The following is a 25,949-nucleotide window of genomic DNA, read 5'->3' on the forward strand; positions in this document are numbered from 1 at the left end:
AACACTCTCCATTAGGTGGCAGGCATGCAGCACCAGGAAGAAGAAGATGATAATGTGTTTTTAACTTGAAAGGCATAACTTGAGAGACGTCTTCAATTAAAACTTTATCGACAATCTACTATCCAAGGGATCCTGCTCTAATTATCTGGGAAACTCGACTTAACTCACTTTAAATCACTTTTTCGCCTTTTTTCCTGGAACACGAAGAGGAAACTGTCGGTGGTGACGGCACAATGGGGATCACTAAACTGGCTGATTTAATACGCTCAGATGCTCCTGATGCCATATCGTATAAGGATATCAGTGACTACACAGGTACAGACACGATCGGTGATGGTTTCAGCAGCAGGTCTGACTCTGTTAAGGAGGTCAGCTGCTAGCCGCTAATGTTAGCACTCTCCCCCTAGCTACTAGCATCGCTAGCTGTAATTATAGCACCTGACATTAAAGAAACGTTTTTTTTAAGTATTACCAGTCCACGTACCACGAATTAAAAGCTACTGCTATAATAATCAGGCTTTCCGAGGTAGTAATTAATAACTTACCCGCGTCCGCACTATTTCTCTTATGTTAATCAGCTAACTCGACAGTCCAATCAAAACATCTGTATCTTAGTATTTATTTTAATTCAATGTAACTTTATTAGTGCCGAAAACACACACAGCATTGCGTGACAACTGTGTTATTAATACTATTCGCCTCACACTTTGAGCACCATGACACAAGGAATCAAATGTTATCTGAACTGTATATGAAGTTGTCCATAGTCCAGCTCTGTTTACTGCTGAGAAAAGCCATAAAAGAATAGGCAAAGCTAATCCTACAAGCAATTTATACAGTACAAATCAGCGCTGCACAAATTCCTGACAAGTAAACGGAGTACAGTATTTGACTTGGCTTAATAGTGTAGATCATTTCAAGTGCGTTTAGGTGAATTTAATCAAGTGTAATTTGAGTGGATGTTACTGAAAAGTAATTAATGTCTAAGGGCAAATTTAAACTGTTGTGTATTCACGCTGCTGTTGTATTACTATACTCCACAGGAAAAGTAATCGCACTCGATACCTCTATTGTTGTAAATCAGTTCCGTGCAGCAACGCCTACACTGAGGTAAGCATGATGTGATGCTGTTCTGTTCTGTTAAACTGAAGTAAACGTTATTTTTTCTATCTCTTTACTGTTTATCATGGTGTATTAATTCCTTATATCAAACCTGGTACACTGGGTGCCTAGAAAAATACAAACACTTGTAGAATAGTAGACATTTGAATTAAAATAATCCTGCAATAACATTTCTAAAGATTTTAATTTTTTTTCTTTCATTCATTTCACTTAATTTGTTCTTTTAAAGGTTGCACTGTGTTATCAGTGCATGAGATTAAAAATATTAGAAAGGGCTTACAAAAATCACCACATCCTGCAACTATACAGCCAATTAGTGTAAACAAGACCTCACTGACACCAGTAAAATACACTCACTGGTCACATTGTTAGGTACACCTTGCCAGTATTGGGTTGAACCCATGTTTATCTTCAGAAAAACCTTAATTCTTTGTTGCATAGATTAAAGAAGGGGCTAGAAACATTCCTCAGAGGCTTGCTGACAGGAGCGGCACCTTGTGTGGTCTTCTGCCTATCTTCTTTAAGGTTCAGCGTGTCATGCTCAGATATGTTCTTCTGCATACCTTGGTTTTAACAAATGATTATTTGAGTTAATGTTGCTTTCCTATGGGAAGCAGTCTGGCCATCCTTCTCTGGCCTCTGGCATAAATAAGGCGTTTTCACCCAGAGAGCTACTGCTTTTTGGATATTTTCTCTTTTTCAGACCATTCTCTATAAACCCTCGAGGTAGCTGTGCAGGAAAAAGTCTTTCTATTCTTATTTGTCTGTGTATATTTGTGAAATGCTCTTGATTTCTCTTCTTCAGCCCCCTCACAGGTCTCTTCTTTCGCACACTCACTTTCCTGGAACATGGCATAAAACCGGTCTTTGTGTTTGATGGAAAGCCTCCTGGAGAAAAGAAGGCTGTTGTAAGACACAAACCTGCATGTATAGTTTTTGACTTAACATGATACTAAACATTTCCTGGCATGTTTAAGAACACTTTAGGTCAGAGAGACTAGTCTACAGTAAATATTTTCAACGTGTAGGTAAATTTGATCACTGCCAGATAACAGAGATACAGACGGCTGTGACTGATTGAAAATTGTTGTTTCTGCAGCTTGAGAAGCGAGCCCAGACAGCAGGTAGGAATTACTCAAACTGGACGGGCACAGGTAGGTCTGTGCAGAAAATGCACAAAGACTTGAGTTTTCAGTGGTTGTAGAACAGGGGTGATCTACTGGGAATATTATTTTGATGTGTTTTTCCTCTGTGCTCACTGCAGCGTCATTACAGACTAAAGAATGTCTTCAGCTCCTGAAGTATCTTGGTGTACCTGTTATCCAGGTACGACCTGCTAAGTAATGAAAATGTTTGTGCAATATTTCATCTCTTCTTCCTCCTCTGCAGATTTCTCTTCATGCATGTCACTTTTGTCTCTCAGGCTCCAGGGGACGCTGAGGCACTGTGCGCTCAGCTGGTGAGAGAGGGAACTGTGCACGCTGTGGCCTCAGAGGACATGGACACGCTGCCGTTTGGAGCCAATATTCTTATTCGTCAGCTGAATGCAAAGAAGGACAGGTAGAAACTGTGCAGCTCACTTTACTAAATTTGTTTATATTTAAAAATAAGAAATATTTCAAAGGTTTGCAATGGTTGTTGCATTAATTTAGTGTTCATGATCAGATCCAAAGCTTTATGAGGCTCTCATACGTGTTTTTACGTAAATTATTATGTCAAATGATTAGAATCTCAAGTTATTGTAATAACCTGCTCACTTGCACTAATTTTCTGTATTTATAGTAGATGAGACGGAGCTCCATAATGACTGTACTTTCTGGCAGCAGGTGGTGAACTATTTTAAACCACAGCCACAAGTCTCACAAGAAAAGAAAAGGAAATCTGCTCCTTACTTTTTCTTGCAGACAGCAGTGGACTGTCAGACAGAAAAGGGCTGCTCGCAGCTCATTAGCAGGTAGTTTACACTCAGTTTCTAAGCCAAGTTGAGATGTGGTGTAAAATATAAATAAAAATAGAAAGAAAACATTTGGAATTCTTATAAGTATGATATTAATTTCAAAATGGGTAAATATATAATGTTGAAACTTCATGCTAGCAAAATCTTTTAGAAAAATTAGCACTGCTGCAGCAAAAGACTGGTTAAAAACAGCTGGTGTAGATACATAAAACATTATGTAGGAGTAGCCAGTGGATAATGGATTGTTGAAATGACTCCACTCTACACCCCTACATAGTTTTATTCATTCAAGACATTTCGAGTTATCGTTTTTACAGACAGAATATCGCGCACGCAAATGCTACCAAAAACATGACCTTGGCGGAGATAACAAACATTAATCCACTGAATTTGCTACACAAGAAAGCTGAAAGCTTTATAAATGGATGAACTACTACACGTCTTAAGGTTTTCTGATATCGTTGATCACTCACTTTGCTGATAACATACAAAGCACAAAATAATCTACTTTTAAACTGTACTCAGAGAGATACAGTATCAACTGAGAACAAATGGCATGTTTGATAAAAGCAAATATTATTATTTTTTAAAAATCTATATATGTTACATGTATGGAATAGTTGTGTATTTCGCTAAAATGTTTAAAAATATAGGGGTAAAAAATATAAGAGACGTTATCATTGTATATGAAACATTCATTTTCATGTCTTTTGTTTGGTTACTTATTCTTAATGTATTATTTCTGCTCGTCTTTGTTTTGGTTTTAGATTGTGACATCTAGTTGTGAACTAGTTGATCTAGTTGAACTTAATGTTTTATTTACGCTCTTTTTTTTTTTTTTTTTTTACAGTGAAGTCATTGAATACTCCTTACCTAAACTATTAGAAAAACTCCAAATTGGTCATAAGGAGGTAAGATTGAAACATTTAGATTTCTCTGAAAGTATGTAATTTATTATAATATATCTGTATTGGACATACTGCTATAGAAATGCACTTTAGCTGTCTTATTCTCTTATTTTGTATTTGTCTGCCAGTTTGTTGACTTGTGTATTTTGCTCGGCTGCGACTACTGTGAAAAGATACCCGGTTTGGGTCCTAAGAGAGCTCTGACCCTGATCCAGAAGCACCGTACCATAGAGGATGTGGTTTTGCATATCAACAGAAAGGTATCAGATGGTCTTTGTAGCTTTGGCTTTACCTCTCTTACAAAAGAACATGTGACGTCTAACAAGCCAGTGATATCTGGCCTTTAGACCCATCCTGTTCCAAATATGTGGAAATACAGAGAAGCAAGGAAGATTTTCTTGGATGGACCACAAAGCTCAGCTCCCGAGCTCATCTGGACCGAGCCAAATGAGGAGGCCTTGGTTGAGTTCCTCTGTCACACCAAACGAATTAAGTACGTTTTTTATTGAGCTTTTCTATTGTTCTTCTTATAGTGTGTGTGTATATATATGTATGTGTATGTATATATAGAATGAATGAAACTATACATATGAAAATTGAAAGTCATCTTTGTTTGATTTTAGGGAGGAGAGGATCCGTAATCGAATGGTGAAGTTCCGTATGATGCGGGAAAATAAACGGGAGGAGAGGGAAAAGGAAAAGGCAGAGGGTGGTGGGAAGCAGACTTGCATTAAGGACTTCTTTAGGGTTACCAGAAAGCGAGTGCAGGTGAGCTCAGAAAACAGTGTTGCAAATATAAATCAAAATGTGTGCGTTTTTAGGAATAAAATGGTAAAAATAACTTGAATAAAATTAGCTTTTCTTACTTTACCTCTAGCCTGTGGACAATGCAAGCTCCCCAACCAGCAACAGAAAGAGACCAAAGTCAAAATAAGCATGTGCCAGTTGTCTACGCCACAAGGATGGGAGTGTTCATCTCTCAGTTCATCTCTGTCTGGACATCTCAAAAAATTATGGACCATTTCAACATGTGGCTTATCTGTCGTCCCAATCTTGAATATGCACCATAAGAGAAATGTTATTCTGTTCATTTGATCTTGGGTTACGGTAATATTTTTACAAATGTAAATATTTTTATAGGAAAAAAATCTTTTTTTACAGGATTTATCTCATCAAAGTGCCTTTTACTTTTTAAAAACTCAAAATAGGCATCACACAAGACAGCTCCTCTGACAGTACAGTAAAGTGATCTCATGTGAACAGTATGATCCACAACAATGGAAATCACTGGGTAGTTCTTCAGTGTGTCCAGCAGTTTCCTGCAAAGCCACCAAGAAAAGCAGAGCAGGAGGTGGATGGCTATGAAAGGGAACAGTGTGATCACTGTCAGGGAGGCCAAAACTGGAGACAGCGGATGTCTCATCTCTAGATATTCAATGAGCACCTGTTGTGTAAAGTGTGCCAAGGCAGGGACCAAAGACTTGAATATTAAAACATGTACAAGTGGTATCATGTCTAAAAGAGACACTGAAGTGTTTGAATAAATGGAAAAATGTGTAGAATTTATGTTCATGCTCTTTGTTTTGTATTTTTATATCAGTTTCAGTTTGCCTTTTTAAATTAAAGCAATCTTTGACTGTGTTTTGTTGCGCGATGTGCTTATGAGCGGATGGACACTGTAAAAGTGCTGTGTTTTCATAGCACATTATTTTCTGAAGCACTTCCAAAGGCAAGTGTTAATTTTAAACCACAATACGAGGCGTCATTCCAAACCAACAGATGGCGCCGGTGGATGAGGAGCTGCTGGGGCTCACTTTTTTCGCGTGTAGGGGAAGAAGTGTGCCAGTCGGTCCGTAGACCTCTCACAGCAAGGTGTCTCTCAGACCACAGTTACCGCTGTAGTACGCGGCAAGTTTGTCCTGAAGACACCCGTCCTGCCCCGCGTCCCTTGACCAAACTCCCCCCATCCCTAGGTAAAACAAGCCGTTTTAGTTTTTCGGTCATGGCGACGAGTGCGAAGCGTAAGCAGGAGGAGACTCATCTGAAGATGCTCCGGGAAATGACTAGCCTGCCCGCGAATAGGAAATGCTTCGACTGCGACCAACGCGGCCCGACCTATGTCAACATGACAGTGGGCTCCTTCGTCTGTACCACCTGCTCCGGGATCTTGTGAGTGTCCTTTTGGGCCAAAGTGTTGTATTTATTCTTTAGTGTCCCACGGTTGGACGGCGGTGGGGACACCGGCGCTGACTTGGCGGTACCGTTAGCTAGTTAGCTAGTGTTAAAGTGAGGACAGGTAACGCAGACGTTACCTTCGGTTCAGCCCGGAGCTGTCGGGCTGGGATGGGCGGTGTTAGCAGATTAGATTGTTTACATCGCTGCTTTAGTGTGATAACGTGCTATTACAAAACACACAGGGTGAGTGAGGGGGCTGTGTCAGTGGCTTGATTGTGTGTGTGTGTCTAGGGTAGCACGCCTAACGCTGGGTTCGTAACTTTGGCTGACAGTCAAATATTTGACCACCGGGTTCAAAAACGGCACGTCATGGGGGGGAACCTCCTCTAGTTGAACTTTAGCTGGACCTCTGAGAAGGCTTGTCGCAAGAACACACACACATCCAGATAAGCAGAAGCAGGGTGAGTCTCTGAAGTTGGAAAGTAACTGAAGAGCAGCTGGGCCAGTGGGTCGCCTGCAACTGCGACTGAACCACATCTTCCTCATAATGTCAAATCATTGTGAAATCGCAATTCAGGCAATAAACCGGATCAGCGCAATATGCTGTCCCCCCACACCCATTAAGTTGCTGATACTGAGGAAACATTTCTGCGTATCCTGCTATCAGTATACAGCATGGTAATTACTTAAGACAAGGTGTTGCCAGCCACTGCTTACCCTTTAAATTGGACATGATAGTTTTTAGCCCTGTATTCAATTATTAAATTCTATTAGAGTAGCTCTGCATGATTGACAGTTCAGCATAAAGCTTGTCTGTCTTATGCCAGGCTTCAGTTTATAACAAGTCTGTCTAAAACAAGTTTAAAGCTAATTTTCTTTTAATTGGCAGCTCCTCACAAACAGAAGGTTTGGACAGCAGGTGGGTGGGGCTTCTATACTCACACATTGTCCTGACCATATTACCGTATATCTGGTTTCTCTGACATCATATGCATCCCAAAATGGAAAAAACAAGCAAACAAACAAACAAAATGCGAATGGGATTTTAAATATGTTAAAGTATTAGCACACCAACTAAAAAGTGATATCAAAAGACTGGGGACTTGTATAGGGTGTACTCCCACCTTTTGCCATATGGTAGTTGTGTTAGGGTTAGGGTTAAGCAGCTACAGGAAATGTTCGTTGGAAGTTGTTGCTGCTCGTTATAGAGTTTGTCATGTAATTTTTTTGTACAGTCTGCACTTCAAGTGATGAATCATTGTGTTGAGTAAATATGTGTTCGTGAGTTAATAGTTTAGTCAGATTGTGAGTGTAGATGATTGTGACTCAGAAGAACACAATTTATGAGGAGTCGCTGTAAGAAATCTTGGTATTCACATTTTTTTTTCTGGCAACTGGAAATAATTAGATGAATAATCAGTTTCTCAAAATGAGCTTTGCTCTATGTGGACAGGTCTATACAATGATTTGGTATGTGCAGACCAAATACTAACTACTGTACTTTTCCCCATGTTTAGACAAAGTGTTGAAGGTCTGTCAAGTTGCAGTTTACATCAATTTTTACATCAATCCTGGTTTCCAATGACAGTGTCTCTTTGTTGACGTGAATTCAGTTTGTTTTAAATGAATTTTGTTTTTCTTCAGCAATAGTTTGGGTTTGAGGACGTTCTGCTTGAGGCAGATTTGGATGTATTTTTTTTAATGTAGCCTTGTTTTACTCCTTTTATGTTGATATTGTGTGTGTGTGTGTGCATATATTCTCTCTTAGCATTTAAATGTGTGATCTTTGTCCTACACAATCAATCAATAAATCACAACATTTTTTTGGTCATGTTTACTCTTTATGCTAAAGTTCACAAACCAGTTTGTACAAACTTACATTTGGATTTATGTGTCGCAATCCCTGAATACTCACTAGTGTTACTACACAGTTATTTTGCACTGATTTTTAAACTTGATTCAGATCAGCTGATCGAGATTTGTTTGAACTTTTTTTTTCCCATGTGTCCATGGTAAATATGGACAGGGACTTTCTTGTTTCAAAACATTAAACCAAAAGTAAGTTTGGGTTTACAGATTATCCATCCATCAGTTAATTTTTCATCCATCCATCCATCCATATTCTTTCCTTTAAACAAATCAGGCTGGCAGGGTGGGCTGGAGCCAGTTCCAGCTGTCATGGGGCGAAAGGTGTGGTGCAACCTAGACAAGTCACCAGTCTGCAACAGAGCTAATACAGAGAGAGAAGCAACCATTCACACTCACATTCACACCTATGGACGGTTTAACATTGCTGATTAACAAACTCCTGCATCACTTCTGACTGTGGGGGGAAGCTGGAGTGATTTCAGAGAGGGAGAACGTGCCGACTACACACAGATTATTTGTTGATATGTTGATATTATTGCGTCTGCTAGAAATCCCTAATAAATATATGTCACGTGTAATTAAACTATGTCAGTAATGTTTAGGATATCAGCGAATTTACAATTACAATCCTAATATTTGAACCTAAAACTATACTAAGTGCAAACATACTTTTTTTGTTGTTGTTCTGTATTTTAGAAACGTCTGTCTGATGTGCTTGGCAGGTCCCAAACAAAGCTGCTTTCTAAAGTTGTCCTTACATGTACCTCCTGTCTCTAAGAAAATCATTTTCAGATGCGTTGGAAATGCTCTTTTTAGAGACAGGAGACACGATGACCACTCTGTCTCCCTGTGATTTCACTGGACATTTCCGCGCAGCTTTTCTCACGCTGGTGTAAATCAGCACTGTGAGAAATCACACAGACTTTGCACAGGGAGCTGAGGGGTTAAAAGGCATTTAATGTCTGGCTCCACGGGACGTGTGTTCTGCATCTATTAATGATATGAAAAGCCCAGGGCTGCTGTTGTGCATGTGTGAAAATGGCTATAAAGTACTCAAGGGTGCGTTCACTCTGACAAGAAGATGTAATGAGGCATCTGTGGTTTGTGTTTCTGTTTGCTTTTTCTTTGTAAACGAACAGCACTGGTTGGCATCCTGCTTCTTTTGTTCTTTAGCTAACAACATATACCTCCTCCACCCACAGGCGAGGACTGAATCCCCCACACAGAGTGAAGTCCATCTCTATGACCACATTCACACAGCAGGAAATCGAGTTCCTACAGAAACACAGCAACGAGGTATCGCGCACACTTTACAGCAAAGCGCTCAGCACTGTCATTTACACTGTCGAGCATTATTTTGATAATCATGTCCTAATTTAGCAGTAGCCTTCTTTATTCAAGTTATTGGCATTCCTTTCTCTTTTTTATATACTCACATTTCTCTCCACCCCTTCCCCCCTTTTCCCTTTACTCTCCCTCACCTCGTTCATGGCTGTGCCACCACCCCCACCACTATCCTCTCCTTGCCTCCCACTCCCTTCATTCCTGTGCCCCCCTGTAGGTCTGTAAACACATCTGGTTGGGCCTCTATGACGACAGAACATCAGTCGTTCCAGATTTCAGAGAACCGCAGAAAGTAAAAGAGTTCCTCCAGGAAAAATATGAAAAGAAGAGATGGTAACATAACCTTTTATTTCTTTTATCAGGTTTGAGCAGTGATATTTGCATACTTTATTTCACTTTTATATATATCTTTTTTTTAACTGTGTGCAAACATTGGGTAGTAAATACTTTAGAGTGCTAAGAATTCACAAAGTTCTTGTTCAGTCCTTGCTTGTTACTGTCAGCAAAGAAAATGATTGCTGAGCTTTACCTTTGCCAAAAACCATTTTGTTGCTGTGGACTTGGTTAACCATATGTTTGAGTTTGGCAGCACATTCTTCATTGTCTAAGGCTTTCTTTTTCTGTATCATTTTGCTGCTTCTTCTGCAGAATTTTTGGATTTCAAGCACAACTCTCAAATACTCATGTACAAAGCGCGGGGTCAATTTTATCTTCTTTTGAAATACTGTCCTTCTGCCTTTGTCTCAAACACTTACCCAACTTAGTGTCACAAGGGTCATCAACCCTACCATTTATCCAGCACGATAACTAAGTAAATTAAGGTAACAGAAACCATATATGTGAAAATCATCAGACCATATGCTTCGTTTGAGACCTAAAATGATATGTTCCAATAGCTCTTCAGTATGACCATCATGTTATCAAAGCTGTGTGTGCTGGGACTAAACATGGCTTTTGTTTCGTGCTGGTGCTCTTCCCTGGATTTTTAGGTATGTTCCTCCTGACCAGGCAAGGGTAGTAGCAAATGTTCAGGCTTCTGTGTCCGGCTCCTCAGCAAGCAGCACTGGCAGCACACCAGAAGTCCAACCCCTCAAAACCCTGCAGCTCAATAAGACCCCTCTGCGCCAGGTGAGACGAATGCACACAGAGCTTCTTTCAACCCATCGGCCACTCTTTTCCTTTCTCATTCAATTTTCAGCTGAAGAAAAGTCTTGTTTTTTTTGTGTGTGATTTTTTTTTTTTTTTTTTTTTTTTTTTACAATTTTTTCCTGACTGCACCACCCAGTCTCCAGGGCTAGCTCGTTCCCAAGCTCAGAGCGCTGCTCAGGAGAAGAAATTTGACTTGCTCTCAGACCTGGGTGACATTTTTGCTGCTCCACCCACTCAAACTGCCACCCCTACCAACTTTGCCAACTTTGCACATTTTCCAAACCAGTCAGGTAAGATGTCTTTCATGATTCTCATAACATGTACTGTTATTGTCGTTGTTGTTGTTTTTTTTAATTGACATCCAACTAGTATATACAGATATGCGAACACTGCGTTTCGTCATTGTCCCTTACATTTTTCTCCTGCCATTGTTTTTATTCCCACATTCATTGTCTGTTGTTAATTTTCCCTTGTGTATGGCAGCAGCACCTCAGGGTAATTCAAATACCAACTTTGCCAACTTTGACGCATTTGGAAACACTGCAATTCCATCCCATCAGAGCACATCACCTCCCTCAAAGTCCTTTTCATCAGGTACCACCCTCCCTGCCATTTTCCCCTCCATCTTATCCACATGTATGCACCCTTACTACAGTTTTTCTTTATTCATCTCTCACCTGCTGTGTCCTCTGGGCCAGCCTGCTGTATGCAGGAATGCACTCTGGATGCTCGAGGTTTTTGTTGGTCTTTGTTACTGTTGCTATGGTTATCTCGGATGAGCAGTTGTATTTATTGTACTGCTTTCTGGTCTGCTTGGAGGCCATTTAGAGGATGCGTGCACAGGCAGTGCCCTATAGTGTAACGGTCAGCCTAAACTGGAGGGTACATGACATCTGCACAGAGCTTGCATCCATCCTTTGCTGACAATAGTGCACAACGTGTGGACGCTAGCAGACCATTGCCAGTGTGTAAAGTATAACGCTGGGCTCAGACTGCACAATATTTTTCTCTCCTACCATGGCCATCGTTTCAGCTTAGGGAGTTACAAACTCATAAAATCCTACCTTTCCTTAACCCTTTCTCGTGTCGTGCTTGCTGGACACACTTCACCAAGTGTGTGATATCATCGGGAACCAGGCTGCAGGCTGGCAGGATTCAGAGAATGTAAACAGACGGGCGGGTATGTAAAATACCGTCTGTCTGCTCCATGTGAGCGTTCCAGCCAGAAAAACTGGCAACATCACAGCTGAGGGGCAGAAAAAACTAAACAGTTTGTGGAGAGCTTGTGTTGTTTAACCTCACAGAAGAGACAGAACTGTTGTTGACGAGCTTCTAACATCTTAGTGTTCAGGTTGGTATAATGCGAGGTGTCCCAGAAACAACCTCAGTTTTTATTCAAGATGACATGTTATTAGACAAGAATATAGCCCGTTTTCCCCCCAGACTTAAAACGATGTCCCTTATTGTCCACTAGGACCAAAGTCTCATATCCCAATATGAGACATTTCTCATCCCGATAATGATATATATCACAAAATAGTGCTTTTTCTGTAAATTCTCTGAATCTCGGGCAACTTGACTTGTGTGAAGTGTTTTCAGCTGAGCGTGGCGTACCTGGAGTCGAGTGTTTTGACTGATGCATGAAACTATATATTTTTAGATTTAAGTTGTAACGGACGCACATTTACCGATGAGAAGCAAAAAAGAGCCGTCAGGTGCTAAAAAATAAACCTTAGACTCAAACGTTAGAACAGGCTTTAACCTGCAGCACGCCGCAAAGAAAACGGCGGCTGTTACAACCTATGTCTGAAAATGTGTAGTTTCATGCATCGGTAAAACACTCGACTCCAGATACACGACGCCCAGCTAGAAAGACTTCAGCTACCCGAGATTCACAGAATTTACAGAAAATGTTAAATTTTAGTGATTTATATCGTTATCGGACATAGATGTTTTATATCGGGATATGAGATTTTGGTCATATCGCACAGTGTGCTGTGGGGAAAAGGCTGTTCTAACGTTTGAATCTAAGGTTTATTTTGAGCACATGACAGCTCTTTTTTTGCTTCTCATCCGTAAACTCTGTCCATACTCTTTCATGTGATTCTTGCATAGGTGGTAGTAGGACTGGGCGATATATCGAGTTTTTAAAAAATATCGATATATTTTCATACGAGATATAAGATGTGACAATATCGTTTATATCGATATAGTATACAGTGGGGCAAAAAAGTATTTAGTCAGCCACCGATTGTGCAAGTTCCCCCACCTAAAATGATGACAGAGGTCAGTAATTTGCACCAGAGGTACACTTCAACTGTGAGAGACAGAATGTGAAAAAAAAATCCATGAATCCACATGGTAGGATTTGTAAAGAATTTATTCGTAAATTAGGGTGGAAAATAAGTATTTGGTCACCTCAAACAAGGAAAATCTCTGGCTCTCACAGACCTGTAACGTCTTCTGTAAGAAGCTTTTCTGTCCCCCACTCGTTACCTGTATGAATGGCACCTGTTTGAACTCATCATCTGTATAAAAGACACCTGTCCACAGCCTCAAACAGTCAGACTCCAAACTCCGCCATGGCCAAGACCAAAGAGCTTTCGAAGGACACCAGGAAAAGTATTGTAGACCTGCACCAGACTGGGAAGAGTGAATCTACAATAGGCAAGCAGCTTGGTGTGAAAAAAATCAACTGTGGGAGCAATCATCAGAAAATGGAAGACATACAAGACCACTGATAATCTCCCTCGATCTGGGGCTCCACGCAAGATCTCATCCCGTGGGGTCAAAATGATCATGAGAACGGTGAGCAAAGATCCCAGAACCACACGGGGGGACCTGGTGAATGACCTGCAGAGAGCTGGGACCAAAGTAACAAAGGTCACCATCAGTAACACACTACAACGGCAGGGAATCAAATCCCGCAGTGCCAGATGTGTTCCGCTGCTGAAGCCAGTGCATGTCCAGGCCCGTCTGAAGTTTGCCAGAGAGCACATGGATGATACAGCAGAGGATTGGGAGAATGTCATGTGGTCAGATGAAACCAAAGTAGAACTTTTTGGTATAAACTCAACTCGTCGTGTTTGGAGGAAGAAGAATACTGAGTTGCATCCCAAGAACACCATACCTACTGTGAAGCATGGGGGTGGAAACATCATGCTATGGGGCTGTTTTTCTGCCAAGGGGACAGGACGACTGATCCGTGTTAAGGACAGATTGAATGGGGCCATGTATCGTGAGATTTTGAGCCAAAACCTCCTTCCATCAGTGAGAACTTTGAAGATGAAATGAGGCTGGGTCTTCCAACATGACAATGATCCAAAACACACCGCCCGGGCAACAAAGGAGTGGCTCCGTAAGAAGCATTTGAAAGTCCTGGAGTGGCCTAGCCAGTCTCCAGACCTCAACCCCATAGAAAATCTGTGGCGGGAGTTGAAAGTCCGTGTTGCTCGGCGACAGCCCCAAAACATCACTGCTCTCGAGAAGATCTGCACGGAGGAATGGGCCAAAATACCAGCTACTGTGTGTGCAAACCTGGTAAAGACCTATAATAAACGTTTGACCTCTGTTATTGCCAACAAAGGTTATGTTACAAAGTATTGAGTTGTATTTTTGTTATTGACCAAATACTTATTTTCCACCCTGATTTACGAATAAATTCTTTACAAATCCTACCATGTGGATTCATGGATTTTTTTTTCACATTCTGTATCTCACAGTTGAAGTGTACCTCTGGTGCAAATTACTGACCTCTGTCATCATTTTAAGTGGGGGAACTTGCACAATCGGTGGCTGACTAAATACTTTTTTGCCCCACTGTATATATGTTACGTTATAATTATACTTGTGGAGCCGCAAGTTTGCCTCGCTTTCGTCCACTTTTGTCTCTATGCAACGTTATTGGGCCTCGCCTCTCCTTCACTGAACACAACTCCCCCTCCCCCATCGCTTCACCTGCAGGCAACGACAAGATGGACACGGCAAATCTCCGTTAACGAGTTACCGCGGATCGCCCCGTGCGTGGGGCTGGACGGCGTCAATGTGTTAACGTGTTAACGAGCTAACCGTGCTAATGACATGACGGCCTAAAATCCTTTCATTTTCTCAAAAATCAACAGTGCGCCTTATGTATGAATTCTGGTTGTGCGTACTGACCGCGAACCGATTTTATGTTGAACACGGCGCTCAGCAATCTGTCAAAAATGTTTTAGTTTGACTTTGGTAAGCTACGGAACTGCACCGCTTGATGGCTTGTCGGAGCATTACGGCTACCGTAGTCCGGAGCCTCGCGGAGTGATACGTACTGTGCTTCAACGTAATATTACCATATTGTGTGTGTATAAGGACCATAAATGGCACCTGTTAAGAGACACGGTTACGAAGTGGATTTCAAACTCCAGGCTGTCAGTCACAGCTTTGACTAAGAACTCTCTTTCTGTTCTTACCTTATGGCTTAAAAAAATATATCGAGATATATATCGTATATCGCCATCCAGCTAAAAAATATTGAGATATGAATTTTGGGTCATATCGGCCATCCCTAGGTGGTAGAAGACATTTGTCGTGTTTGAGTCTGTGGTGGGGACCAGTTTGCGGCATAATTTGCATAGTACGGTTTCCTGGTCAGTGTCAGACTTTTCATAACCAAACCAAGGTAGCCCCTCGTTTAGGAATAAGATCCTCGATTTTTTTTGACTGGTCCTTCTGTTTGGAGCTACCTGGTTCTACCTCATCTTCACAAATATTGCTCTAAACCGTGTATTTTGCAACACCACGAAACAAACGATAGTGTCGTTTCGTCATCCGATATATTTCGTCATATCGCACAGCCCTATTGTCCACGTAAGGCCATTTGACAAGTGTTGTGAATACGCATGCACGTCTTTTTAATTTGTGCTCATTTGAAAAAGACATCCCTTAAGGACAGCGAAGGGAGGTTCCCAGCGAGAGAATTGCTCTTGATCCTTTTAATTATTTGGGTGTGTGTGTTTATGCATGTGGAACTTGATGTTTGATTAGTTCTTTTATTGATGTTAATATTTGTTGAAAGGGGGAGGAGTGCCAATTCCGTCAGTGTCTAGTGCTGCCACTGCCCAGTGTCAGACAGGGAGCCAAAGAGAGGACCGCTATGCTGCTCTGGCTGAGTTAGACAACGAGCTCAGCTTCTCTGCCTCCACAAGCAGCAATGTGCAAGGGTGAGAAAGTGACACACACACACACACACACACAGTGAGATTTACCAGGAACAGTGAATTTGTTCATGTGGCCTCTCTGCTAAGCTGAAAACACTCTGAAAAGTATTAGAAGAGTATACATTAATTTGATAAGTGTATTTATCAGTGTGATGAACACTTGATGCGGATGCACAAGTGTATGTTAAAAAGGCTGGTAATGCCTTTCGTATCCTTTATTAAACATTCAGTGGCATCATGTTTTTTACAGGAACATATTTGGACCAGCACTGGGTTCATCGCCAGCTCAAAACCCGCCTGTGTTACCCAGTATGCAACCTGGCTTTGGAGGTGCTCATGGTGCTCACTACTACAATGATGCATACAGAAATAAAAAACATTTACCTCTTGTTCATTTAGCTTAAACACTCATTTTATGGCTGTTTTCCATCTAGCCGTCCCATCCACAAATCCTTTCGTTGCTGGAGCCATTCCTCCAGAAATGGCCACCAACCCTTTCCAGACCAATGGCAGAGCTCCAGCTGCAGGTGTGTACGCACTTAGAGTTTAACGTACTTCACTATAAATGTTTCTGTTTTACTTAGACATTTGTGTTACTTTGATGTAACTCAGTTACATTGCCTATTAGCTTTGTGATTTGCCAAAGTATCTAGAATTTACTCCTTGTGTGTGTGTGTTGTGGGTATGCGTGTACACTGACCGTGCACACATGCTGTGTGTGTCTCGTAGCCTCGTTTGGTACTGGCTCTATGAGCATGCCTGCAGGCTTTGGGAATGCGTCTTCCTACTGCCTCCCCACCAGTTTCAGCGGAAACTTCCAGCAGCAATTCCCTGGTCAGGCCCCCATCCCTTACTCTCAGCCAGGGGCCTATCACCCTCAGTCTAATGGTTAGTGGTCTTCCACATCCCTCCGTCCTCTTACCCTAAGTGTCTGTGCAGTGGCGGCCATTAATTTAAAGGGTTTTTTTTTGCATGCTTTTCTTTTTTTTTTCTTATTTACATAACAGCTCTCTGCATTAAGAATTAAGTTGAAGCCTTGCTGCCTCAAATTAAAGTGCAGCCTAGCAGTGGCAGCTACTGCACAGTGATAAAAGATTGCATTTAGTGTACAAAGCTTTAAGGTCTGCTGTAGTCCAGAATGATGACAATAAATAAAAGTCATAAGGCTCTGTTTACACCTGAATGCAATCCAGCATGCCAGGCCGCGGCTTTCTTTGCAATTTAATTTTTTTAGACTCCCATAGAATTTTTAAAGGTTTGACTCTTGTCATTAAGTCATTGTAAAGTGGTTGTCTTTATGTCTTTATGTTCTTATCTTTATGGCATGATGATATAACTGTTGTAATAAAATAAAAGGAAAATACTGGCTCTGCAGAGTGCTGGACAGAGCAGTCCCAAACACATTTAAACCCCTTTACCTTTTGTATTCCCCCAGGCCCTGGATACCCAGTCTACGGTCAGAACAAGCCCTCGATCACACCATTTGGGCAGCCCATAGCTGTCCCTGGCATGTCCAATAACCCATTTGTGGTGAGCATGTATTGCGTTCTCAAAAAGCTGTCACACTAATTAAAAATGGCCTGATTGGTTTTTCTGAAAGACTCAATTTTCTCAAATCAGCAATGTTTTTGGACTCTCTCATATTTCAGGCAGGAGCACCAGCCGGGCCATTCCCTTCAGGGGGTTCATCCACCAACCCTTTCCTGTAGCACAGCTCCTGGTCCTCTCCACCAGAGGGCAGCATGCAGCACATATTCAAGGCACCCGTTCAGTCACAAGTGGCAGTACATTTCTAAAAAAGACTTACATTTTTTTTTCTTTATAAAAAAAGTTTACAACACTATGAAGGACTGCAAAGGACTTTATTGAAGACTAAGGGACTGTTATGAGGGCAAATGTACTGTTTGATTATATACATTATATGATTTTATTTTTTTGTTTATAACTGTACGCTCTGTGCATATCACCATTTGTAATCACAATTAAGTACATGTATATGTATAACAAGGACTGAATTAACAAAGGTGAGTATACAGACACCTTGTGGAAAAAAACAAAAAAAAAACCCACTACACACTATCTATGTAGGGTAAGGTAAGGGTATACATTTTAAGACTATTAACAGGGTTCCATTTAAGTCCATGATCTGTACTTGATGCAGGTGCTTCTTTTTCAAAAGGGATATCTCTTTATTCTAGCTTACTGCTACTATACTGGCACTAAGGTGTTTCCTTTTAACATGCAGATCCAGAGTGCAGTCCGTAAGAAACAAATGTTGCCTGTATACCCAGAGCAGCAGCGTCTTTTTAATTTAAAGTAACATCTCACACAGGTTAATGGGGCACAGCAGTGATCCTACACTATTAGTCAAAAGTATGGCCTAAATTTTAGTTTGAAACTAAGTGCAAGTCTTTAGTTAATTGGGCCGGCAGACAACTCAAGATGTTTACAGCTGAAAGGATAAAAAGACAGGCATGTCTGCTAGAGCACAAAAGGCCTTTAATTAAGTACTTCTTGTTTCTGTTACTTTACCTAATTGATAAAATATTTAGTATACTCTCGCAACCTCACTACCGCAGGTGGAATATGTCAGAGGAGATGCTTCAGATATTATATTTTAGGAATATTGTAAAGAGAAAAAGAAAGACTGTTAATGAAAGCTTTGGCGTGTGGGTGTGATCCAGAATGGTTACCTCAAAAAACAAAACAGAGTTGTTCACATGAACATAGATGACTTGTCCTATTGACAGGTTTACCAGAGCCTGCCTAGGCAAACATATACAATATATAAAGTAAAAAAAAAACAACCCTGTAAGCTATTCAGCGCACTCCCTCAGTATCTGTCCTCTTCTTTGCCTTGTTTTTTGAAAAGCTTTTGGAGAGAAGGACAGAATAAGGAGATTAATAAGGATATAAGTGACCAAGTTTGCTTTGGAATGAGGCAAAAGAAAAGAACATTAAATCAGGGACTACTACATTACTGGATCATTACTGCGACTCTGGAGGGTCTCAGTTGTACTGCTTATGACTAACAATGAATTTGACAATGTGTTTCTTGTTTTTACAAGACTAGGTAAGTATATGTGTACATATATAAATATATGTATAAATAAATTAAAAAGATTTTTAACTAGAAATTGTGTCTTATTTATTTGATACTAAAACATGTAGGACTGTTTTAATAAGTCTCTGAAACCTTTGATGATTTACTAATTTCTTGTTTGTAGAGTGTAATAAAGTCCAGTTTTTAGTTTTAGTTTTAGTTTTTTTGAACAAAAATGTTTAAGCAGCTAAGTTTATACTAAGGTTTCTTTAAGTCATTTAAATTTTGTTTAACATGAAGCGAAACGCTTTTTTGCTCTCGGTTGCTTAGACCGTTTGGCAAAGTTCCGTTGCCATGCCAACATATAAACTGACATGGCGTCCCTTCTAACAGACCCCTTGTTTGAAGTCTCTGGACGGGGACCTGCACCCATTCAGAGCTTTTATCATTTTTCTGTCACTAAGTCAGATGTAAGTAATGTCAGCTTTGATAAGGGCTAATGCTCATTAAAATTTTGCTTAATTTTCTATTTTCTAAGAAGCCGTTTGCGCCCATGTAGCGACTTCGTGGCAAGAATAAACGTTCAGTTAAGGTTATAACGACGGTTAGCTAACTTAGCTGTAGCCAATAAACTTAAATTAACATTAGCAACTCTATCGGTTTAGCATCCTCACCTGTTTGCTACTTATTAACAGCAAGTTACAACCTACAAGGTAAAACAGGGATGTCAAACATAAGGACCGGAGACCAGAATCGGCCAAGACGAAAACTCAAATTAGGCCCACTGGACAGCTTTGGAATAAGTGAAGGGACACATACATGTTGGACTTTTAACTTAATTTGCATACGTTTACAACTTTTTCTATTTCTCCTGATAAAGCCCTTCTAGTCCAACAGCAATGTTCCCGTTTTTTTTTTTTTTTGTTATTTAATTAATTTCTGAAAAAATATTGTGTTAACCGAGATGTACTGTTGAAATTGCACGTATTCTTCTTGTATTAACGTATCCCAGGGATTAAATATGAAGTTAAATTTATTTACAATGACTGAAAGGGGAGTTTCACTGGTCCGGCCGATCAAGATCAAAATCAAAGTGCACTGTATGTGGCTCACAATGTAAAACATGACACTCCTGCATTAAAATGTACAGATGTCTGAATAGGTGTTGTTTTTACTGCATTGCTTTGCTTTTCTACTCGGGACATAATAATATACAGTACAATAGAAAAAGGATTATCCCTCTTTACAGCAGAACTGGCCCATGGGCCCCTCACCTAACTGTTCAGTATGTGTTTCTGAATTGTTTTACTCAAATTGTTTTACTTATTATATGTAAATACCGTAGAGTTGTATGTCTATAAAAATGGAAAAATGGTGGTTGTAAATATCATGATCATAAGTCATACTTTGACCTGCTATTCCCAGGTGATATGGAGATGGTGGAAGATATCTCCAAGAATTGTAGACAGGTACTCCAAGCCAGGGGAGCTGAAGCAATCCCATGAGGACTTCTTGGATGACACTTGGCTGCACAGTAAGGCCTGATCACATAAATCATAAAGTACATCACATAAATATAGCTAACCTATTAGCTTTTTCCTTAAGTAAAGAAAGGTAAACACAATGGAAAATATGCATCTTATGACTGAACTTGGTCATGTTCATTAAAGACTTTTAACAGTGGGAAAAAAAAGACACACACACAGGTGTAAAAAAAAGTTGTTGCCATACTGACAGGTTAGAACTTAAACACAACAGATGGTAATGGTGCTTTTCCTACAGGGAGTTTTTGTAGTTAGGGTTACTAGAGATTTTTTGCGTGTTTGAATTATCATTGCAGGAACAGCACAGGCCAAGCAAATTTGTTAACAATGGCTCAGTCAGTCAGCAACACCAGGATGATGGTGTTGTGCCACAAAAGCGATTGTCTGCCAAAAGAAAAAAAAAGAAAAAAGTCTTGTTTTTTTCAAGAGGGCAGAAGAAATTGCTCATAACAAATAACAGAACAGTTCTAAAAAGATATTTGTGTGAGTGTCCCAAAAGAACTGGATTGATTATAATGTGGAACGCAGAGTAGTTATAAAAACAGGTAATTTCTCTGTTTTATATGTAACCCTTTTGTAAATCCTGTTGTCTATAGCCTGTTTACCAACATAAGCAAATATATATCATACACTGTATTTACTGTATGTGAAAACAACCTTAATGCTTGTATATGGATGACAAATAGAGGCTTCTTTCTAGGTGAGGTCCGCATGGTTTTCGGCCTTCGAATCTTAGAGTACACCACAGCTTTGTGCCGAGGCCATTATGATTATCTGGAGCACTTGTCTGATTCCTTACTTCTGCGGATAATAAATTATCTGGAGCTTGAGGATGTGGGTCAGCTGGGACGAACATCACGCAGGTTCAGAAAGGTGAGTTTAATAAACATGCAAATAAACTTGCTGCCAAAAATAAACTGCATCATTGGATATTAAATGTGACATCTGTTTACCCTTGCACATTTTGTCTTCTGCCGTAATAAATCATCAGGTCTTAAACTGATGTTGCATTTTATTCCTATATTCAGGGGTGCACATAAGTGGTCCGCAGGTGCACATTCGCTGTCAAAATAAAAGACACGCACTAGATAAGAAGTTGCAACGCGCGTTCGTGTACATGTAAAAGGCACTGTTTTTGTCCGCTAGAGTGGGATTTTCACGCCACATTCTGCACCACATCTCTGTGCGTTCATCATTTGTTTGAAGCCAGCTCACCTCCTGCAACCACTTTTCCGAGAATACACGCTTCTTTTCCGGTTCGGACTCCTTCTGACATTTCTTTGGAGGTGGAGGAACACCAAAGTAATTGCTTAAAGGAGTTTGCTTTTTCGACATCTTTAAGAGTACTAAACAAATGTCTGAACATTAAACGCGCATTGCAACTTCTTATCTGGTGCACGTCTTTTATTTTGACAGGGAATGCGCACCTGCGGACCACTTATGTGCACCCCTGCCTCTATTGTTTTTACTGTCTCTTATGCTCAACACACAACATATTTTGTTATGCCTGGTCTTCAGCTGTGTGGATCAGAGGAGTTTTGGGAACAGGCGGTGCATCGGCATTGCAACACCGTTTCGGCTGAGGTGGCATCTCTGGCAGTAGAAGTGGGGTGGCGTACTATTTTCTTCACCAACAAGTTACAGTTGCAGAAGTTGATCAGCCGCAGGAGGCTCAAGACCAAGGGGCAGACTCCTGACTCAGACACGAAAGAAGAAGAATCTCCTGGCGAAAGCTTGGAGACAAATCAGGCATTCTGTCCTGAGGAGTCTGACCTTGACATCTGCAGTCTTAAACCTGGCACTGGCACTGGCAGTGGCTTGGATTCCAGCTCTCGCTGTGATGTTGACCCTGATCCTGGTTCTGAACCACAGTCTGGCTCTGATTCAAGCAACTCTGTGACTGACCAGTTCTTGGAGGGCACAAGGTATCAGGTTGAAACCCTTACTCAGAGCAGAGTACTGAGCAGTGGAGTAGGAGACTACAGTACAGATCCAGACAAGATACTGAGTTAATCCTTTTATCAGATGTCCCCTAGTCATGTGGTTTAGGTTTACTGTTAAAGTAATATGCTGTCTCTGCATATTCAGCGTCCATAAAATTAGTTGTGTGTAGTTTATCTAAAGATGTTTTCTTTCATTGATAAAATGTAAACTAATTTGTGCTTGTTTTATCATCTGCAGTTTGTTGTTCCATAACTTTTCTCACTTAGCAATTGAGCATAGTCCAAAATTGCTGTAAAATACATTGTGGAAGTGTGTAGCTAATGTAAAACATTGTAGGTTGAAAATAGAAATAAATCTAATCTAAAACATGCAGTTCAATTGTCTGACTGTCATTTAATTTTGAGTCTCAGAATAAACTTGCTGCTTTGTTAGGATAAGGATCAGCTTTGCTCAGAGAGACGTGTTAAGTAATGATGAGGTAATTACACAATTATTCATATCTGGTAACAAAGCAATATGAGTTTTAACTTTAACTGGGGTAGATGCTGTCACTGAGAAAAACTAACACCTTATTTTGTACCATTTTGCAGGTGATTCAAACACTTCTTTGACAATGCAGTTAAGTTAGCAATTATCATAGGTTAGCAGTAATCTAGGAAATAAATGAGCCTGATTTTATCAGCTGACATCAACTGGATTCTGTTGTACTTCAGTTTTACTGTGAACATCACATTATATATTAATGTTTATCCTGTCAGTGTTACATTCTTAACAAGGAAGAGTTGCTTCAGCCCCTGTGAGGTCACGTGGTGTTATCCAGCTAGCCAGGAGATGTTTACTTGTTGCTCTCCTATTGGTTGGGGCCTACAACACTGTAAAAGGGAGGAGCTATGAAATCCTTGTCAGGTACTCAAGTATCTGTCCAATCATGCTAGTCCTTTTTTTTCTTTCTTTTTTAATTAAAGGGACACAGGCTGCTAAAGCTAATGGTCCATTCTGGGTTCATTTTGGGCATTGTTCTTCTCTACCTTGTCATGTAAGGTTGACTAGATTAGTCACATGACAAAACAGGACTGTTTCTGCAGCTTTTGGGTCAAGTTGCAAATGAACCAAAAGCAAGAGGGCAATAATTTAGCAACTTTCCCAAATACATCTGTGCAGATGGATGCCTGTATTTGTAACTAAAACTTGAATTGTTTTTGGGCAGGAAACTGTGGGCAGGGATTAGCCAGAAGGAAGTATCAACCACCTGTGCTTCTGACCTGCAATGTGTCTTCTTAAAGGGACACTACTGTGTCTGTTCTCTTGTCTCTGCTGGTGATTTTCCAAGTCTCTGAGTCCTTTTGACTCTGACTTACAGCTTCTAGAAGTCACGTTCATCATCTTATGGGGTTTTTCCAAGTGACTCTACTGTCTGATGGATGCGTGATTACAGAAGGGAATCTATAACTCATTTTGCTACAATCAAGGTTTCAGGTCATAAAAGTTAGAACTCTTATTTAGTAATCTTCCCATTGAGTCTTGAGTTCATGATGTCATTCAGACAGTTTTGTTTTAAAATTCCTCGGTTTGCAGATGAGCGCTCCTCTGATTGTTTTGCTTTCTTTAGTCTTCCTGATAAAATCATGATAAACAATCAGAATCACAAAGTCACCCGTGTGAGCTGACGCGCTGCCAGATGGTAATCTGGTGGTGAACTCATTTCCTCTCTTCACCAGCAAATTCAAACCTTTGGTTCACATGAAGTGAGTGTGCCTGAGTAGGCAAAATTCTTTGTTAGCTGGTGACTGCCAGGGTCTTTGCAGATGTTTGCATGGCTGTCTGTTTTTGTGACTGCACAGACTTGTGTCAGAGACACTCCAATTCAATGCACTAAATATGGATGGTGGGCGCAGACGTTTAATAGGAAAGACACCTCCTCTGTGATTTTTGCACCTGTCTATCTGTGTCTTTGTTCACAACTGATGATGCAGTTTATGCTGCATTTTTGATAGGGTAGTTATTTGTTTCAGTCACACACATATATATCTATATATTTTGACTGGATCACAGTTGATGTTTTCAAATTTCTGTGAAATCAAAAGGCTTAAGCAAACTTCACCACCATCATCCAAAGTCCGTTCCCTCTTCTATAAGAAGTGGTCACTCTTTATAGGGGCTTTCATGTGCCATTACCTCTACATCAGGCTGCCTATAGAGTCTCCATCTAAAGCATCTACACCTCAGCTTTTGGTTTTTGGTCTTGAAGCTTTCTAAGAAGGAACAGAGAGGACAATAGACCATGAAGTCTTAATATTTTAGGGTTTTCTATATACTTCATGTGTAAGCTGTCCCAGAAAACCACATGTAACCACATAATTTCTTTAGGGATTAATAAAGTATTCTGATTATGAAAATAAATTCCCTCCCCCTGTATAGCATCTTTGTTTTACGGTATTCCAACCTGCTGTTCTGGGAATATTATCTATCCACTTCCTCTTTTTGTGGAGTGGTTTGAAAAGGCGGTAAGAGGATTGAGTCAGACCACGTAAAAACCACATAATGGACCATGTGGGAGACAGGATGAGAATGCTCTGCCTATCTTAACCTTTACTACCTGAGGCCAGGCTAATCATCCTAAGGTTCAAGGAGCAGGCTGCTCAGAGATTAATTATGTAAACCAGAGAATTTCAAAAGTAGAGTAATGAAAATAGTAAAAATTGTATGTTCAATACAATACAAAACATACAAAATAGAAGAATGTATGTTCTTCTGCTTTATTTTTAATCTCACTTGCATACTTGGTTATGGCTGGTGCCATACATATGTTTGTCTAAATGAGGTCATGAGCTCCGTGACAGTTGGCTGGATCAGGAGAGATCGTTTGTAAAGTAAGTGGGAACCTACAGAGTGGCCGTAGATCTTTCAGCTTACCTTACTCTGACTTCTCTGACCTAGTAAAAGATGAAACCTTTGGTCTCTTTTCATCCCCTCAGGAGGCTTAAAGTACTTCAGTGACACTGATCCATTTACAAGATGATTGACTTTTGACTTGCTGAAGTTGTCTTCAGCAGGTGGATCCCAATATGATTATTTTTAGTTAGAGTTTAGTGAATTACCAGTGAACAAGATCTAAGTTTAATTAAGGTCTTTCCTCATTGTAACTGCATACAAATTTAGATGGCAAATACAGCAAATTGAAATTTCGCTAAGGAAACTACTGTTTTCGCTGTGAGATTTCCTGCCCTGCCACACTGCTTGCTCTTTGTGGTCTTTTTGAAAAACAAAAGTTTAAAGATTGGAGATTTCAAACACTAAGCAAAGCTCTTGATCTTCTGTGGGGCACTGAGAGCTTGAGGCCATTTGAGAAAGGATTAGCTAATATTATCCAAGGTTTATTGTACTGAATTAGCCTGCATTATCATAGCTGGCTGGTAGGACTCCTGCCAACAGTAACAAAAGGAAAATACAAAACTTTTCTTTAATTTCAAGAAAAAGTTGCAACAATTAAATTAAAATGTTGAATTAATACATTTATTATACCATTTATAACATATGCATATTATTTTATGGTATAAATTATATATTCATCTGTGTTGTATATACATATCTATGTGTGTGCACTGGAATGTACCCTAATATAGCAAATTTATCGCAATTAGAAAAATATCAGTGGTTGGCTAATATACATATTTGGCCTTTCCTTTGTTGTCTCTCTGT

At 40.2% G+C, this 25,949-nt stretch overlaps 3 protein-coding genes across 7 annotated transcripts; all 3 read left to right on the top strand.

Moving 5' to 3' along the window:
* The first annotated feature begins 25 nt into the window (after positions 1 to 25).
* On the top strand, positions 26 to 5,610 carry LOC147308700 (putative flap endonuclease 1 homolog). 2 transcript variants are annotated; one of them, XM_086273229.1, is made up of 11 exons: positions 26 to 315; positions 1,044 to 1,110; positions 1,928 to 2,030; positions 2,222 to 2,276; positions 2,387 to 2,448; positions 2,546 to 2,682; positions 3,930 to 3,990; positions 4,161 to 4,247; positions 4,335 to 4,480; positions 4,611 to 4,755; positions 4,865 to 5,610. In XM_086273229.1, exons 1-11 carry the CDS (start codon positions 234 to 236, stop codon positions 4,919 to 4,921), a joined length of 1,002 nt encoding a protein of 333 aa, XP_086129355.1. In that variant the 5' UTR covers positions 26 to 233; the 3' UTR covers positions 4,922 to 5,610. The 2 variants fall into 2 exon arrangements, with proteins under 2 accessions (XP_086129355.1, XP_086129354.1); XM_086273228.1 differs by having other exon boundaries at positions 28 to 315; positions 4,116 to 4,247; positions 4,865 to 5,609.
* Positions 5,611 to 5,641: 31 nt separating this feature from the next.
* agfg1b (ArfGAP with FG repeats 1b) lies at positions 5,642 to 17,562 on the top strand. 4 transcript variants are annotated; one of them, XM_086273222.1, is made up of 12 exons: positions 5,642 to 6,156; positions 9,234 to 9,327; positions 9,593 to 9,708; positions 10,365 to 10,503; positions 10,661 to 10,814; positions 11,008 to 11,118; positions 15,578 to 15,722; positions 15,970 to 16,049; positions 16,154 to 16,246; positions 16,449 to 16,607; positions 17,155 to 17,249; positions 17,369 to 17,562. In XM_086273222.1, the coding sequence occupies exons 1-12, from the start codon at positions 5,657 to 5,659 to the stop codon at positions 17,426 to 17,428; spliced, it is 1,746 nt and encodes a 581-aa protein (XP_086129348.1). In that variant the 5' UTR covers positions 5,642 to 5,656; the 3' UTR covers positions 17,429 to 17,562. The 4 variants fall into 4 exon arrangements, with proteins under 4 accessions (XP_086129348.1, XP_086129349.1, XP_086129352.1 ...); XM_086273223.1 differs by having other exon boundaries at positions 11,011 to 11,118; XM_086273226.1 differs by lacking the exon at positions 16,449 to 16,607.
* Positions 17,563 to 19,075: 1,513 nt separating this feature from the next.
* Positions 19,076 to 22,622, top strand: fbxo36b (F-box protein 36b). Its single transcript, XM_086273230.1, has 4 exons — positions 19,076 to 19,232; positions 20,188 to 20,296; positions 21,007 to 21,179; positions 21,825 to 22,622. Exons 1-4 carry the CDS (start codon positions 19,137 to 19,139, stop codon positions 22,317 to 22,319), a joined length of 873 nt encoding a protein of 290 aa, XP_086129356.1. The 5' UTR covers positions 19,076 to 19,136; the 3' UTR covers positions 22,320 to 22,622.
* The last annotated feature ends 3,327 nt before the right edge of the window (positions 22,623 to 25,949 follow it).

This window comes from Aulonocara sp. 'chitande type north' Nkhata Bay, linkage group LG18, assembly GCF_057382095.1.
Source record: "Aulonocara sp. 'chitande type north' Nkhata Bay isolate Kocher_YH1m ecotype deep benthic linkage group LG18, A_spYH_male_GT1.1, whole genome shotgun sequence".
Lineage (NCBI taxonomy): Eukaryota > Metazoa > Chordata > Actinopteri > Cichliformes > Cichlidae > Aulonocara > Aulonocara sp. 'chitande type north' Nkhata Bay.